General features: G+C 35.8%; 1 protein-coding gene across 6 annotated transcripts in view; it reads left to right on the top strand.

Annotated features, from left to right (window-relative positions):
* Positions 1-18,544, top strand: part of LOC127854988 (polypeptide N-acetylgalactosaminyltransferase 5-like) — a 137,664-nt gene that overhangs the window by 75,820 nt on the left and 43,300 nt on the right. For all 6 annotated transcript variants that reach the window (XM_052390208.1, XM_052390203.1, XM_052390204.1 and 3 more), the window contains exons 5-7: positions 299-465; positions 12,424-12,588; positions 17,148-17,364. In XM_052390208.1, the coding sequence (XP_052246168.1) occupies positions 299-465; positions 12,424-12,588; positions 17,148-17,364 (549 nt within the window). The remainder of the gene's footprint in view (positions 1-298; positions 466-12,423; positions 12,589-17,147; positions 17,365-18,544) is intronic.

Genomic DNA, 18,544 nt, shown 5'->3' with positions numbered 1-18,544 from the left:
AGAAACTAGGTCATGGGGTCGAAAAACAGATTGATTTTGAAACAAGGGGGGTAATTGTGATGAACAATCAGTAGCAATGCACATTTTGAGTTGCAGTTGTCTCCCTTTTTTATGTTTTTTTATATTAAAAATCTCGTTTTGTGACAATTTTGTCTCTTGTTCTACATTATTTTTTTTTATAAACCTTAATACAATAATACAATTTGCTGATTTCTTCATTACTGGTATAAAGAATTAGTTTAATGCCAAAAGTAATGTTGACAAATAATTTGTTTGATACTTCATTAACTTTTTTCAGATGTAAAGCATTGAAATACCATCGGAAGCTTCCTGATACTAGTGTGGTGATATGTTTTCACAACGAGGCTTGGACTGTACTACTACGAACCTTCCATAGTGTGTTAGATCGCACCCCACCTGAACTTCTAAGGGAGATCATTCTTGTTGACGACTTCTCTGATAAAGGTGAGGCTAAGAGTCACTAATTTATTTTTGTCACTAATACAATAGGGTGGGCTTATATTGTAATTCCATATCCCATATCCCATTGGACAACTCATGGGAATGTGACACTTAATTCCTTAAATGATATTTTTCCTTATTTTGCAGTGCAGGTGTAAGCTCAAAAGGTCAACACCAAGGTTAACATTTTTAGCTCACCTGATTGCTCAGGTGAGCTTTTGTGACCGGTCTTTGTCCATGACTCGTAGATGACCCCTATTGATTTTCAGGTCACTAGGTCAAAGGTCAAGGTCACGGTGACCCGAATAGTTAAATGGTTTCCAGATGATAACTCAAGAACGCTTTTGCCTAGGATCATGAAACTTCATAGGTACAATGATCATGACTGGCAGATGACCCCTATTGATTTTCAGGTCACTAGGTCAAAGGTCAAGGTCACGGTGACCTGAAATAGTAAAATGGTTTCTTGATGATAACTCAAGAACGCTTATGCCTAGGTTCATGAAACTTCATAGGTATATTGATCATGACTCGCAGATGACCCTTATTGATTATCAGGTCACTAGGTCAAAGGTCAAGGTCACAGTGCCAAAAAACGTATTCACACAATGGCTGTCAAGGTCATGGTTACTCAACTTAGAAAAATGGTTTCCGGATGATAACTCAAGAATGCTTATGCCTAGGATCATGAAACTTCATAGGTACATTGATCATGACTCGCAGATGAAATAATGATGAAACTTGACCAGGATGTTTGTCTGGACAATATCTAGGTCAAGTTTGACATTTGGTAAAGATTGAATGAACCGACTCCTCTGAGGTGAGCGAACTAGGGCAATCTTGGCCCTCTTGTTAGTTTGAGCCCTGGCCTTGCTCCATTACTTGTATGGCTTTTGGTCATGAGATTATTTCAACAACCATTCTCCCCTTAATTATGATTAAAGTAAGGCGATTTACACAAGCAAAGTATTGCTGCATTTCTTATTATTAATGTTGATGAGATACAATTTTTTTCAGCATATCTGACTTAATTTGCTTTTAACTTAGATTTATTGAGATATTGTTGATAAGGGAGAATCAAATGTCAAACAGAATTGCACACATTTTCTTATTATAGGGATTGCTAACTTACCACAATGATTACTGTCCACCAATAAGAGTTGCTTACAATTGGGGTTCAAATTTACTGAATTACATGTTGAAGTTATGAATATAATTTTTGACCAAAAAAAGCTGAAGATAATAAAGAACACTATTACTCATTGTGTGTTATAAACCAAATGTTTTATTCATTCACATAATGAAATAACTATTTTATTAAGCCCTTAATATATGTGCACTATAAATAGCACTTACTTAAGATCCAATATACTGGTCCTGTGTCAATCAAAACGTTCTAATTACATTTGAGCTCACGTCCTGGCTTCCTCCTGAGAGTGTTTAATAAATGGAGTAATTATATTTATAAACATACTGTTTATGTTAATTTGTATTTTAATTGTAGTAAAATTGTACTGTTTATCAACTTCTTTTCAGATATATTGTCTGTAATGTTTCTTTCTTTAAAATTGAATGAATTTAATAAGTAAATGAAGTCTCCTAAGATGACATAATGTTTTCCTTCAGTTTCTTCTGCATTGCATGAATACACTTTTTGCATTACTGCTAATTTTTGTAACAAACTCCTTTGCAAGTATTTTTCCATGAGGAACTAATACTTAGGTTTTCATGGAGAAAACTTGTTGTATTGTACTCTTGTTTATTCCCTCTACAGATATAAATGACTGGGATTGTGTCAAACTTAATTTGGCTTGATTTGACCAAACATTATTGTGCCTGATAGTCATGTAAATAATAATTTTCCCACTATGTATTATTTGAGGACAATACTGACTAGACACCATGAGCACATTGTGGTAGAAATTTAATATTCAAATAACCCTTTACAACTTAGATACGTATTTTGACGCATTTGTGGTCCCTTAGAAAGTCAAATTCAAGTAAAGACCTTTCTTACTACTTTAAAGGCTTCTTCCAACCCTAAGATACTGATGAGCAGCAAACAGCATTAAAATCTGATCAGACTGCGAGTTACTTGCAGGCTATTCTGGTTGCAAATTCTGCTGGTGGCAAAAGTCAATTTCACTTCACCTCTTATGGGGTAAAATTATAAATAAATATTGAAATTTAATTTATAATGAATGTTTTATTAATGTATGCATTACTATAAGGAGAAAATAAAGTTGATGCACAAAAAAAACAAAAACAAAAAAACTTATGTTTCATAAAGTACTTTTATTATTCGGGATTTGACCATCTCAGAACAGTTTTGTTGATCTCAGGTGTGATCCTTAGTAGGGCCCATGGGTCTCTTATCTTATGTTTACAATCAGTGACAAAAATTCAGAAAAATGTCATTTTGACAATCTGCGAACAAGGCCCTTTCAAGGAATTTGAATTTTCAGAGTAATTTCTTAAAAATCACAGTGTACACTACTGGTCTATGTAAGCCTTACTGCAAGCTTTATTATATTAGGTCACCATCAAGAACAACATTGAAATACTTTTCAATAAAGCAAATGAATAAGACGCGCAATAATAAAGAAAAATGATGTTCTCAATTTTGTTAAAATCTCTTCAAGGAATCCATCCTATTATCATTGTTAATTTACGAACATGGGAACTGAGAAAGTTGTAATGACTTTTTACCCCTGTCTCATAATTTAATTTACATAATGGTTTTTGGTTTTTCTGGAGGATTTATTAATTTCCTTACTTTGTCTTTAGAAAGGAGGCTTTGATTATGTATTCACTGAAACTGAAACATATGCTTTTGTTTACCAGAAGACAATATATCAAACTCTTTTATTGCATTTTGGAGGAAAATTTGCAGTGACAATAAATCAGCATTAGGAGAACCAATTTAAGCATGGTGTTAAGAAATATTCTGCATTTCTGATGGAAATTTTAACACAATTGTGCCCGTATGAAGGGCAGGGGAGCATATAGATTCATCCTTATCTCATTTTATCTGTATGTCCAACTGTCCTCCCTTACTTCCTTCTAGCACACTTTCTTTTTATTCTGCTTTTTATGTCCCCCAGTCTATTCTGTCTGTTTGTTGGTTTGTTATCGTCAAACTTTAACATTTGCCATAACTTTTGCAATATTGAAGATAGCAACTTCATATTTGGCATGCATGTGTATCTCATGGAGCTGCACATTTTGAGTGGTGAAAGGTCAAAGTCATCCTTCAAGGTCAAAGGTCAAATATATGGTGGTACATAGTGTTTCACAAACACATCTTGTTTGTGTTGCATTGATCTAAACAATTATTGGTGCTATAGGCAGGCCCCCCATATTTTGCTTAGGATCTTTTTTCACCAGTGCAGTTGTGGCCCCTTTAAGATTAAACATATTTGTATCCCTCGCAAAAGGTGGAGGGATATATAATTGGGCTTGTCCGTCCGTCAGTCTGTAACTTCATCCGTCCGTTCGTCTGTCACAAAATTATTTAGGGCTCTATCTCAGAAACTATATGAGATATCAACATGAAACTTCATAGGTGTATAGATATCAATGAGGAAAAGTGCCATGCACAAGAACCATAACCTTACACTTTCTTTAATAAGAGTGATATCCCTTTGTTTTTGTTTTTATGATGAATTTTTACATGGCTATATCTCAGGTACCATGCAATATTTCAACATGAAACTTTATGGTAGTATTAATATGGGAAATGCCATGCTTAAGAACCATAACCCTTCACTTTTTTCATTAAGAGTTATTGCCCTTTCTTGTTTTTGTATGATAGAACTTTTCAGGGACATATCTCAGATATAATTCAACATTTCCACATAAAACTTCATGGGTTTTTAGAAATTAATTTGAAGAAGTACCATGCAACAGAACCATCACCTTGCACTTTCTTAACTAAGAGTAATTGCCCTTTGTTGTTTTTTGTATGATGTAAATGTTCAAGGCTTCATCTTAGATACGCTACAATATATCAACATGAAACTTCATAGTGGTGTATTTCACAGAAACAATTACCCTACCCTTAACTATTGCATATTAATTATTACCCTACACTTAATGATTCTACTGTATATTAAGGGATTTGCACCAATCAAAAAACAAAGTTTATTTGTCGGGGGATATCAATTAAACAAATTTGCTTGTTTTTACTCATTTCACACGTATCTTTAAAACATTTTGCTGCTGAAGCGCTGAATTTTTACAAACATTTGAACCAGCATATAAACATGTAAACTTGTGCACCTTCATACACAACAACAACAACAACAACAACGAATTGTTCCTTTCTGCTTGGTTTGCAATATTTCCAACACTTCTTGTTTCATTTATTTGTACTTATTGTAAACAAGAAATATCTTTAAAAAAGATATACGGCGTAAATAGTTTAATGAATGAGATCAAGGATAGCGAATGTCTTTTTCTGTGCAGTTCTTAGCTGCATCACACGCAGTACGGGATGTTACGGGGAGTTTTCGCGGCTTATTTTACATTATAACATATTGCTGGTCATAAACCTATAGATACAAAACAGAAAACCAAAAGAAGAACGGAAGTGAAATTTAAACATATGAGTCAACCGGCCACACGAGAACAAACCTGTTTTAGTTGTCTGTCGGGCATTGCTATTTGATTCGATTATTAACAGTATCGAGAATCATCGTGCTCATGCTTAAAGTGATATTATGGGCATTTTGCACTGTTGAATTGAGCTGAAAAGAATTAACAGGTCAAAATAGTTAGTTAAAATGTGGTTACTGATCAATTATCTGCAACTCACCTTGCTACCAGTTGTTTATAAAAATATATTTTATATTCGATATTCTTACGTGACCCACCCAGTCCTGTAAGCCGAAATGATCCGTAAAACAATATTGTGTCTTTGTGTCGTACTATGAACAAATCTGCACTAAAACTAAATTTAGGTTCAACTCGTAAACGCATGATCAGTTGTCAAACGAAAGTACGGTTAATATTCAAATGCATTATTTTTCTCTTTCTGGTATATTGTTTTAGTATGTTGATGCTGCATTAATTACTATAAGTGTATATGAAGTAGAAACATCAAAAATAATCAACGGTTGCGATAGACACCTATAAACTGTTACATGCTCATAATATCACTTTAGTACATTAGGCAATATGGTGGAATAATTATTGTTAAATTTATTAAAAATAATATTTATCATTGTATTGTTGAAAACACATTAAGAATCTATTATTGACATACCATAATTATATTGCTGAATATCTTCTTTTAACATATTTCTGGTCTAAAGAAAATTCCAGGTAACCTAGTTCACGGATAGCGTCTTTATTATATAACGATTATTTTACTGACCGCAAACTCCGGTGATGACCTGTATATAAACTCTGAATGTCCGCGACTTGACCCGAAACCTCGCGGGTTGAAATGCAATTCTTTAAAGTGAGGCCTCGCTTCCACTGCTCTTTATACTTTTACATGTTAACATGTTGACAGGAATATGGAAGTAAGTACTAAATATGAGAACATAGCCTTTTAAGTATAAACGCTTTTGCGCTGGTAATACTCTGAAAATAAAAGGTGCACGCACAAACTGTATTGATGTCGAGAATTGAGTGTAAAACTGTTCTATCTATTAAGCCTTTTCATTAGAGATAAAATTGTTTCATACAGTAAAACAGTGGTACAAAGACGCGGATATGTTTCCAATGTTCTGGTGGTATACTCAAATCAGCCAATGGAATAAATGAAGTGTATTCATTCGTACCTAGCCGCGGGAAATTTTATTTGAATTTTATTGGACACTTACAAAGGTCAAGTCAGGGTGAAAAGCTGGCTTATGCAGCTTACGCCGAAAAAAACCTTTTATTTTTTTATAGACTTTTAGATTTTCATTCAGTCAACTGTTACTTAAACATTTACTTCAGCAGAAACTTCCCTGTATCTTGCCAACAGACTTAGTGCTCTTGTTTTTACATGAGGTTTTAGACTAAATCAGAATATGTTTCTACTTGCAAAGAATAAATATTTTACAAAGTAATTGATTCAAATTGGTAAAAGCAATATGGTTTGGTGAATTGAGGGTATAATGTTTAATATAGTGTATAGTTAATTTTGTCTCACAAACAGTCAAGAACACTAACATTTAAAAAATTGGATGTTTGTACTATGTTTTTCCTCAATGACAGGCCTTTCCTTCAAGTCAGGAAAAACACCTGAATAAAGAAATTGTCATTAACAAAACTGGCAGAATGATATTTGTTGAAAACAGATCACTGTGTCTCAATTCTTAGGGCACTTAAACAATTGACACTGTAATCAATATTGCACAAATAAATTAAGCAGTTGTTCCATCATCATCCCCTATTGAGTGTCAACATACATAACACAGAGCTGATGGTACGAAAATTTGATAAGACATATTGCCTCCTGGTATAACAAAAACATTTATAGTAAATGATAGTAGTTTAACTTCAAAAAAGGATATAGACAATCGTGAAAAGTACTTGTGAATAATTATGAATGGAAATAATCCCTTGGTAATTATGAGTGAGATGTTTGTTATTTATAATGTAACTTTTACCCATAGGCACTTTTAGAATATTTATGAGCAGTTGAATTGTAAAAGGAAGGTCTTTTAGTAATAACCAGTATATGTTTATATGATACCAAAAATACAAAAAAAGTGGCAGCTGACAAAAGGCTTAGGAATTTGTAACCATACCATCTCCGCACACCATTTGCAGTGTTCATTTCTTTCTAAAAGTTGAAAGTTCAATCTATGACAGGCAATTCTGTAAATACAGAGCTATCCTAAGAAGCAGCCTCATTTAGAAGGTTTGACAAGTGATATATCTGTTAACAGTGTTAATTGCATGCACAGAAAAGCAATCATTTCCCTGTGTAACTTTGTTGTCAAAGTTTAAATGGGGGTAGACAAGATTTGGTTACAACTGTTATTTTCAAAATCCCAGTTCCTTCATATTTGTCCCTGTGGAATAGTTTGGTTATTGATATTTCAGCTTAACTCATTTATGCCTAGTGGACTCTCCCATCCTTCTAAATTGAATCAACTTATTTCCAAAATTAGGGACGTCTAGTATATTTATTTCTATATTTAGAATATTTCTTACAGTATTCCTTTAAGCAAACAGCGCAGACCCTGATTAGTTGCCGCATGATGCGGCGTCTCATCTGGGTCTACGCTGTTTGCCAAGGCCTTTTTTCTAAACGCTAGGCATAAATGGGTTAAGTTAAACAAAATCCGTCCTTTCTGAATGGACAAAAGCATAGTCAATAACATGTGCCTTGCACTGGAAAAAAAACCTGGCATAACAATTTAACACTTAGATGCGTATTTTGACCCATCTTTAGTCCCTTAGTAAGTTACATTTAATTAGGAACCTTTCTTACTTGATTTAAGTTTTAACGGCTTCATTTCCGCCCTTAGATACTGATGAGCAGCAAACAGCATAAAACCTGAACTCGGAGTTACTCGCAGGTTGTTCTGGTTTTATGCTGTTTGCACATTGCCATTTTCACTTTGCTTCTTATGGGGGAAAGGGATTAAGTGTTGTTCCAGATTAGAATGTGCTCTCTGCTCTGCCTGATCAGGGACTACACTTTTTCTGTTGTGAAAGTTTTTGTTAAGAGGTTGTCTCTTCTTAACGAAAATCCATTATAGGCTATAAATCCATGATAGGCTTAAAATCCATTATAGGCTGAAAATCCATTTTATCCCACTTTTACAGCGAAATCGGTTGATTAAAGCCCCGTTTATTAAATTTCATCTATAATCAACGGCAAGGCTATAATCAATGGCACGAAATGACGTCATCAACTGCCGAACTGGGACTACTTTTTCCCACGCACCTCGTCACCTGTATTTGCCAAGTGCATCAATAATAAAAACAATCTCAAAAGTTTGTCAATCTTAATGACCTTAAAACAAAGAAAAGTAGCAAAAAAACGTGTTTTTTGTCATTTATTTTTATTAAAACCTCTAGTATTAGGTAATTTTAACACTATGCAAATAGGTTCTGTTGTTGTTGCTCCCCTTTGAAGAAGTCAGTTCGAGTTGCTCCCCTTTGACTGAGAAAACAATCGTCTGGACCAAGAAATCCTGTGTTAATTTACAAGCTGTACTCAGATATGCGTCCATCAGATTTTTCTTCAAAGCATCTTTTCAACCTGGCAATACGCACAAATGACACTGCATCCCAGTGGTTCTTGCGTCAACAATTGGGTGTCAACAAGCTAGGTCAGATGCTGAAGGCCATGGCAAAAGACGCCGGCACAAGAGAATAACGAACCACTCAGTTCGCAAATTCCTGGTCCAAAAACTTCGAAATGCAAACATTCCACCCACTAAAACCATGGCCATAACAGGGCACAAAAATGTCCAGTCCATAACCAATTATTCCAACATATCTGTTGAACAGCAGCAAAAGTGTTCATTCTTGCTCAGTCCAGTAAATGTAACAATCCAACAGATTCCTCTTGTTCACCTTCATGCACCGAAACTATGGCCGAAATGCAGCCTAGACAATCACTGTCTACCGTCGAACAAGTTGATCTTGATGTTCGCCCCACCCAGTCACTTCACCAGCAAATGTCTTTCTCTAGTTCGAACAACTTTGCCTCACAATTCTTTGGTGCCACTTTCAACATTCAAAATGTATATAATTAGCTTAAATCCAAGTAATCTTTGTTATTTCGTCACGAAATAACCACATATTATAACAAAGAAGCAAATATTGTGCACCTCGTGATCGACTTGATAGTTTGATATCGAAATTGAATTGTGTGTGGTGTTAGGCTACGTTGTAAACAAATGTAGTTCCTTGTATTTAACAACTTAATGTCATATTGATATCATAAAACTTTAAGATTTGTAATTCAATATGATTAAAATTGTAATTAATAACGCTCGACACTTTGTTACAGAACGATATTCTGATAAAAAAAATATTATTTGATCAGCGGTTATTTTTGGAACGCGGAGTAATACACTGACCTTGGTTACACTACAGTCATTATCAAAGTACGACAAACACTCATGAAAACTTATTTTGTTTAAATAAAAAAGTTTACTGAATAAAAAGTGGGATAAATAGAATAATAGGTCAGTGTTGATTATAGATCAGGTTTATCATGCTCGGCACGAAACGAAAAAGCACTCGCCAAGGCTCGTGCTTTTTGTTTTCTAAGCCTCGCATGATAAACCTGATCTATAATCAACACTAACCTATTATTCTCTATATAGGCTGAAAATCTATTATAGGCTGAAAATCCATTTTAGGCTGAAAATCCATTATAGGCTAAAAATCCATTATAGGCTGAAAATTCATTATAGGCTGAACATTTCTTGCCACCTAAGCTTGTTCGGACTTTGCAGGCTAATCTTGGGCAACACTTTAAGAACATGCTTTTAGCCCAGTTTTACCAGAACACAGCTCAAATGTACTTGTATTGTCAATTAAGATGGAATATAGAAAATACTAGGTAAGTGTTGAATAAATACTTATTTAGAAGGGTGAACTATTATCTTTTGGCATGTGTTTTTTTTTTTTAGCTCACCTGATTGCTCAGGTGAGCTTTTGTGACTGGTCTTTGTCTGTCCATCCACATTTGTTCGTAAACACTCTAGAGGCAACATTTATTGTCCTATCTTCATGAAACATGGTCAGGAGCTTTGTCCCAATGAAATCTCGGTCGAGTTCGAAACTGGGTCGTGCCGGGTTAAAAACTAGGTTACTAGGTCAAAAAAAACTTGTAAACACTGTAGAAGTCACATTTCATGCCCAATCTTTATGTAACTTTGTCAATATGTTTGTCTTAATAATATGTTGGTTGAGTTCAAAAGTGGTTCCGGTCCGTTGAAAAACATGGCCGCCATGCAGTGGGCAGGCAGTTTTCCTTATTTGGCTATAGAGAAACCTTGTAAACACTCTAGAGGTCACAATTTTTGCCCAATCATCATGAAAGTTGGTCAAAACATTGGTTTTATTGATATCTCAGACGAGTTTGAAAATGGTTGAGATCGGTGAAAGAACATGGCCGCCAGTGGGCGGGGCATTTTTCTGTATATGTATATAGTGAAAACATGTGAACTCTATAGAAGTCACATTTTTGGTCCAATTTTCATGATATTTGGTCAGAACATTAATTTTGTTTCCTTGATATGAGAGTAGAATTCGAAAATGGTTCTGGTCAGTTCAATAACATGGCTGCCGGGGGGGGGGGCAGTTTTCCTTATTTGGCTATAGAGAAACCTTGTAAACACTCTAGAAGTCACAATTTTTGCCCAATCATCATGAAAGTTGGACAAAACATTGGTTTTATTGATATCTCGGGCGAATTGGAAAATGGTGTAGATCGGTGATAAAACATGGCCGCCAGTGGGCGGGGCATTTTTCTCTATATGTATATAGTGAAAACATGTGAACACTCTAGAAGTCACATTTTTTGCCCAATTTTCATGAAATTTGGTCAGAACATTTGTTTCCTTGCTATGAGAGTAGAGTTCGAAAATGGTTCTGGTCAGTTCAATAACATGCCGGGGGGGGCATTTTTCATTATTTGGCTATAGAGAAACCTTGTAAACACTCTAGAAGTCACAATTTTTGCCCAATCATCATGAAAGTTGGTCAAAACATTGGTTTTATTGATATCTCGGAGGAGTTTGAAAATGGTCGGGATTGGTGAAAAAACAAGGCTGCCAGTGGGCCGGACATTTTTCTCTAAATATATAGTGAAAACATGTGAACACTCTAGAAGTCACATTTTGGCCCAATTTTCATGAAATTTGGTCAGAAAATTTGTTTCTTTGATATGAAAGATGAGTTTGAAAATGGTTCCGGTCAGTTGAATGGCTGGCGGGGGGGGGAGTGGGGTTGATGCAGTTTTCTTATATTTATATAAAAGCTTGTGAACACTCTAGAAGTCACAATTTTTGCCCAATAATCATGAAACTTGGTGAAAAGATTGGTTTCATATTTACCACATAATTAATGCCATAATTATTGCCCTTAGATTGTCCAAATTTTCATTATATTATACAAAATCTTTGTTAACACTCTAGAGGTCACAATTTTGTTTCAGATTTTATGAATCTTGGTCATAATATTTATTTTTGTAAGCAAAGTTTGATGTTTGGTAAGGGGGGTCAACTCAAAATATAGGCCACCAGGTCAAATCTTACAAAAACAAAATCACTCCATATGCCAGAGTTTTGGTTCAATAATGATGAAACTTGACCAGGATGTTTGTCTGGACAATATCTAGGTCAAGTTTGACGATTGGTAAAGATTGAATGAACCGACTCCTCTCAGGTGAGCGAACTAGGGCCATCTTGGCCCTCTTGTTTTAAGCCAAGCAAATGAATAAATCTGTATAATTCAACACTTACCTGCTATTTTGCCCATAAAATCTTTATTTTGTGTTTGTTAAAAAAATGAACGAAAAGAAAATTGCAGAACAATACAACAGACATCAAATTATATGAAAATAAACCAATGATCTGCTCTGTAAAATCTTTATTCTCGCAACGTGAGTTTACTTAGTTTTGTTTTAACCTGATTTTTGCTTGATTGCATCAAAAGCCTTGGCTCAATTAAACGCTCTTGTGTCTGTTAAACCAGTACTTGGTATCTTTGGGGCAGATCTAAAGAAAGCTCCCTCAGTGGGGATCCAACCCCTGACCTCCCGGTCGCTAGATTGGCACCATATCCACTACGCCACTTCTATATAGGAGTTTATTTAGAAAATTCATATCTGAAGACGGCACAGACATTTATTGCTTAAATTCTTGATTTTCAGACTATCCAAGACCCAGCTAGAAGGCAATATCCAATACACCACTGCTACTTAGGAGTTTAATTAGGCAATGCATTTTTGAAGATGGAATAAAATTAATTGCTTAAATTCTTGATTTTCAGACCATCTGAAGACCCAGTTAGAAGACTACATCAAAGGCTACCCCAAGGTGAAGGTGGTGCGTACGGCTCAGCGGGAGGGCCTCATAAGGGCTCGTCTCCTGGGCTTCTCCGCTGCAACGGGGGACGTTGTGACCTTCCTGGACTCCCACTGTGAATGTGCCGTTGGTATGTGGGTTGTAGTCATGATGTTTGGTTCATTTGAACCACACAGAAATGGGGCTTAATGCATGTGCATTAAGTGTAGTCCCAGATTAGCACAGTCATGCTGATCAGGGAGGATTTAATTTTCCTCAGAAAATCTCTTATTTTCAATTTAGGCAGAAATTGTTGTCCCTGATTAGCCAGTGTATACTGCACAGGCTAATCTTGAATGACACATTACACACATGCATTAAGCCCTGTTTTCCCAGAGCAAGGCTCATTGTCCCTCTTGGCATGAATTCAGGACTTTGTATGTGTGATGTTGCTGCAAGGGTCAAGGCCATTGTCATAGCCTTGCTGGCAAAGTTATAGAGGGAGTCTTTTTAATGAAGTCACTTTGTTAGAGGTAGGAGGGTTTGGCAGTTTGCATAAAATGTTAATAAACTTGTGATGTTGACTACTGAAGATTACACATGGATTAAATTGCAATGTAGAATGTTTCATCACTTTCAAGTGTAGACATGAAAAACACTTTTTTCATGACCAATAAGCCGCACATTCCTTAATCATTTGCAATTCCTGAATTAGTTGCAATTAAAAATTGCAGTCAAAGTTGTGGGGGGCAGCTGAGTTATCACATTTGAAGAAGCTCTATGTTTTATGCCCCCGGTAGGGTGGCATATAGCAGTTGTACTGTCCTTCAGTCAGTATGTCAGTGTGTATGTCAGTCTGTCCGTCTGTCCGAAAAAAAACCTTTAACGTTGGCCATAACTTTTGCATTATTGAAGATAGAAACTTAATATTTGGCATGCATGTGTATTTCATGAAGCTGCACATTTTGTGTGGTGGAAGTTCAAGGTCAAGGTCATCCTTCAAGGTCAAAAGTCAAACAAATAATAATTCAAACCGGTATTCTCATGAAGCTGCACATTTTGAGTGGTGGAAGTTCAAGGTCAAGGTCATCCTTCAAGGTCAAAGGTCAAAAAAGAATTTTTTATTTTTATTTCAAAGCGGCGCAATAGGGGGCATTGTGTTTCTGAAAAACACATCTCTTGTTTCTGAAGTAAGGGTCGTTTTAAGGTTTCATGAGGTGAGAAGAAATGCTATTTTCCCCATATAAGGGTATAGAAACAAAGTATAGGCTTTGCTCTTTGGTTTATTTGCTTCCAGTTTGTACAGCTGGATGGAGAGAATCAAATGCAGAATAAATGTTTTGCTAAGAAATATTCCAGTGGTTTTTGTGACGATTTAAAAACCTGAAAATTATAAGCGTTGCCATGCGAAACGATTGAATAATTTGGAGAGTTCTGTTGTTGTCGTTTAATTTTGTGAAATTACAAAGATTGCTTATGTAAAGTATAAAATACGTCTTTATACATGCTTGGCACTGGATGGCCGAGCGGTCTTATTCATTTTTACTCCAGGACTCCGGGGGTCACTGGTTCGAGCCCTGCGGTGGGCTACTTTATTTTGCTTTTTTAAATTTTATTCTTGATTTATTACTGGAGCTTTATATATCCAATGTTTACATTTATCAATATAAAGCATTTAATGACAAACTTCAAAACATGCCAAAATCTGTGAAAAGGCCCCTTTAACATCAAGTAAACTTGCAAACCCAAAGAATTAATTAATTAGTTTTTCCTTTCCAGTGCACACGTACCACATTTACATGCACTTAAAAAGGTTTGAATTCATTTTTCATGACAAATAAAGGTGTCGCTTAATTGCAGCATTATGCCAGATGCTGATAATCAATTTTCACATTCATGAATTAGTCAGTAAATATCGACTTTACATGCTCTTGCATGTACAAAACTCCTATGTTAGGAGCAGAGAGGCGTTTGGAATGCTGATCATAGCTATACAAGATATTCATCAGGTATGATCCTTGAATATATTCATTTGAAATGTAAATTAAAGAATTTTGTAGTAACATACAGCCAAAAGGCATGTTAATATGTTATACTTAGACTTAATTATTCTTAAGACCCATCAAAAGTTTGAATAAGTTTGAATGCTTTATAATGTGGCGCAAAATCAAGACTAAATATTTTTAATTAAAGTGAGTTTCAATTTTAGCGGCACTCTTGGAAAAATGAGCACCATTGGCAGCACAGATAAGCTCAGGTTAATCAGGGACAGCACTGTCCTCTTGTTATGGAAGTTTTCATTTTGAGGATGTCTTTTCTGAATGATAATCCAGGCTAGGCAAAAAGTGTCACATAGACTTGTGTATTTAATGAATAGAGAATACATGTAACATGTCACGAATGCTTCCTGGTTAGTGGTTAGTTTCTAAAAAACCTTTGTTCATACATGCACAGTGATGGTTCTTTTTCTTGTGTGAATTTTTTTAACATTCATTATATATTTTAACAGTTTTTTAAATGAAGTTTTGAATAGTTGAGCTATAAAACACATGCTCTAAATATATGTGGATACATTCTTTGTGATATCTGTATTAACGTATTGAATTGTATTGACTTTGGAGATACTTTTTCACTAAAACTCTTATGATTTGTTCCGCTCTGATACCATACTGGCCATGACATAGTGTCAAGATTTAAAATCTCAACTGGTCATGCAATAAGTTTATGCTGAGTTTTCTCCTTTCTACAAATACAAAACCCCTCTAAGTGCAACAAGTCCAACGAAATTCATCGTTATTCATGACATGACTGTCATAAAGCATGACCGAAATCTGTGTCATAAACTGTCTGTAAATGATGAAAATGAATAAAAATGCAAATAATTTTATTTATATGACCCACTGATTGCATGCACATATCACTTATTATAGTTGCCAGTACATGCTAAAATATGTCTGCATGTCACCCATCTGGTTTTACGTAATTTGACAGCATGTGTCGTTTTTGACATTTTTGACGCCTAATTAGTTTATTTAGTGATCAATTAAACTGATATGTTTCAAGGAAGGCGTATTAATGTCTTGATTCATTGCTTGATTTGAGTAAGGATTCTAATTTGAAGCTGATTATTCAGCAATCATTTCTGACTCAACCCTGTCTGTATGTTTGTGAGGATGGTATTCCTTGTGTTGTTTGGATATTTTCATGTATAAACAAGTATTTCAATCAATGGCAGTCAGTTATTTTTCTAACTCTACTTTGGTAACTTACTGGCTACCTCGGTTACTTACTGACACTTCCTGTGTTACATACATTTTCTGGGTAATCTGTATGTAAGTTCTTATGTTTAACCCTTTACCACTTAAATAGGTATTTTGACGTGTGTGTAGTCCCTTAGAAAGTTTAATTTAAATTAAGACCTTTCTTACTAGATTGATGTTTTTATGGCTTCATTTCCAACCCTTAGACACTGATGAGCAGCAAACAGCATAAAACAGACAGCGAGTTACTCGCAGGCTGTTTTGGTTTTATGCTGTTTGCACATAGCCATTTTCATTTTGCTCCTGCGTGGGAAAGGGTTAAAGGGATCAAACTCCATGCAACCTGACTGAGTCATGCTGGTATGCTCAGTTGCTTCAAAAACAATGATTGAAGTTTCCATCCCCTGGCTCGGCCATATCATGTGTGCTGGGATATGTCATGAAATCCTGTCTACGTCCATTCCCCACCCCTGTCTTTGATTGAAATAGAGCAGTTGTCAGTAACTGGTATAAATATGGGCATTTAGTACTGGTAATGTTTACCCAGGAAAAGTGTTCTGCCAGTTAATTTACAGCCATGATATGACTGAAATACTTTAACAATGTAAATATATATAAATAAAAAACAAACAAACAAAGCAACCTGATTGCACTGCTAAACCCCCCCCCCCGACACACACACAACACACCTTGTAGCCCTTTCCCACCCAGAAGCAAAGTCACAGTGGCGATATGCAACCAGCGTGAAACCAGAACAGCCTGCGAGTAAATTGCAGTCAGTTCAGGTTTTATGCTGTTTGCTGCTCATCAGTATCTTAGGGACTGCACACGTGTCAACGTGGGTACAAGAGCAGTAAAGCGTTAATTTACCCTACTGCAACCAAGATTTCAGGCCATGATATGGCTAAAATACCAGTGAAAATGAGAACAAAAATAATCAAACAAACAAACCAAGCAACCTGAGAGCCAACTAGAAGAAAAACTTTTTTTGATTTACTCTACTGCTTTAAGGATAGTTGATGTCCGTCTTCCATCAGTGCTTAGTTTAAACCTATTTATTTTAGCTTGGTTGCATCGAAAGCCTAAGGCATATTTATACATATAAATGCCCTAGAGATTGTTTCCTGGGCCTAGAACCAGTACTTGGTGCTATGGGGGAGATCTAAAGAACGCTCCCTCGGTGGGTCTCTAGCCCATGACCTCCTGGTCGCTAGGCGGACACAATATCCATTACCTGGCTTACTGGAACAAGCAGAACACCCTCAATCTGCGCAGGAAGCATTAATGTTTATAAAATTTTATTTTCTTCATCAGTGCTTGAGATGACTGGGGTAACTTTTTCCTCAAACCACTTCTCCTTCATGGACAGGTTCCTCCATTGACAGATTTTAATGAACCTTCACATGAATAACCCTTGGCAACCATCTGAAGTTTTTTTAAATCATTTCAGGATGGGTGGAGCCCTTGCTTGATCGCATTGCAGAAAACAAGACCAACGTAGTGTGCCCCGTCATAGACGTGATTGAAGACGATACATTCAAATACCAGTACGGGAATGCACGGTCTACCAGCATAGGTGGCTTTGACTGGAACCTGCAGTTTAACTGGCACGCAATCCCAGACTATGAACGGCAGCGGAGAGGAAATAAAGACTACATGCCTGTCAGGTATTTGACAGATGTGTCTTTGTCGGATTCTTTATGTGTCTGTTAATTAAAACTGTCTAATTATTGAATCAATTTGTTGAAAAGAACTATATTCATTACTTGTTAGGTCACCTGAGTCTTAAGTGGCCATTATGAGCTTTAAGGATGAAGTGATGTGCATTCTCGGTCAGTGCATGAAGTGAATATATATATCTTAGAGTGCCCTCATTTGACGCCCCTTAGCAGTCTGTTGAAGTTTTGTTGCTCAAAATAGGGATTTATGTAATTTACATTGTTATTTCGTTACACATTTATCTTTAATTTTCACATTTTAAATGCAATTGATTAATCAACCAAAATGTCTTGATAAAGAAATTATGATCTGAGGCTACTGTAATGGCGGCCACATTAGTTGAGTGCCCATAAACGACGCCTCTGATTACTTGCCTGCTTTCAATGTTTCATCACTCCTGTTGAGACTGAATGCATGGAACATAAACTCTTGATAATTGTACTTACATTTTTATGTCCCCCACCACTAAAGTGGGGGACATATTGTTTTTGCCCTGTCTGTTGGTTGGTTGGTTTGTTTGTGCGTTTGTTTCAAACTTTAACATTTGCCATAACTTTTGCAATATTGAAGAGAGCATTCTCATATTAAGCATGCATGTGTATCTCATGGAGCTGCACATTTTGAGTGGTGAAAAGTCAAGGTCATCCTTCAAGGTCAAAGGTCAAATATATGGGTCAAAATTGCTTATTTAATGTACACTTTTGCAACATTGAAGATAGCAACTTGATATTTGGCATGCATGTGTATCTCATGGAGCTGCACATTTTGAGTGGTGAAAGGTGAAGGTCAAGGTCATCCTTCAAGGTCAAAGGTCAACTATATGGGGACATAGAGTTTCACAAACACAGCTCTGGTTATCACTGTTAAAGCAACCTGGATCTTAAATTAATGATATCAATTGAGGTTTTGAATTTTATTCATGTAAATCATTGACAAGTTTGCAACAAGTTGCATAGATACATTTTGTATCTTGTTTTACTCCGAACTAAAACAGTGAGGACACATAAACACATCACCCCTCCTCACAACTCTAACTTGGGTACAATATCTATAAGATGTACCCAGTGTCCACACTGAGAATATTGTACCCACTTTACAAACACCAGCAAGTACTCAGATAAACAGCAC

This window comes from Dreissena polymorpha, chromosome 13 (assembly GCF_020536995.1).
Source record: "Dreissena polymorpha isolate Duluth1 chromosome 13, UMN_Dpol_1.0, whole genome shotgun sequence".
In the NCBI taxonomy this organism is placed as follows: Eukaryota; Metazoa; Mollusca; class Bivalvia; order Myida; family Dreissenidae; genus Dreissena; species Dreissena polymorpha.
The sequence above is the reverse complement of the archived record's forward strand: the minus strand, read 5'-3'. Positions and strand labels throughout refer to the sequence as shown.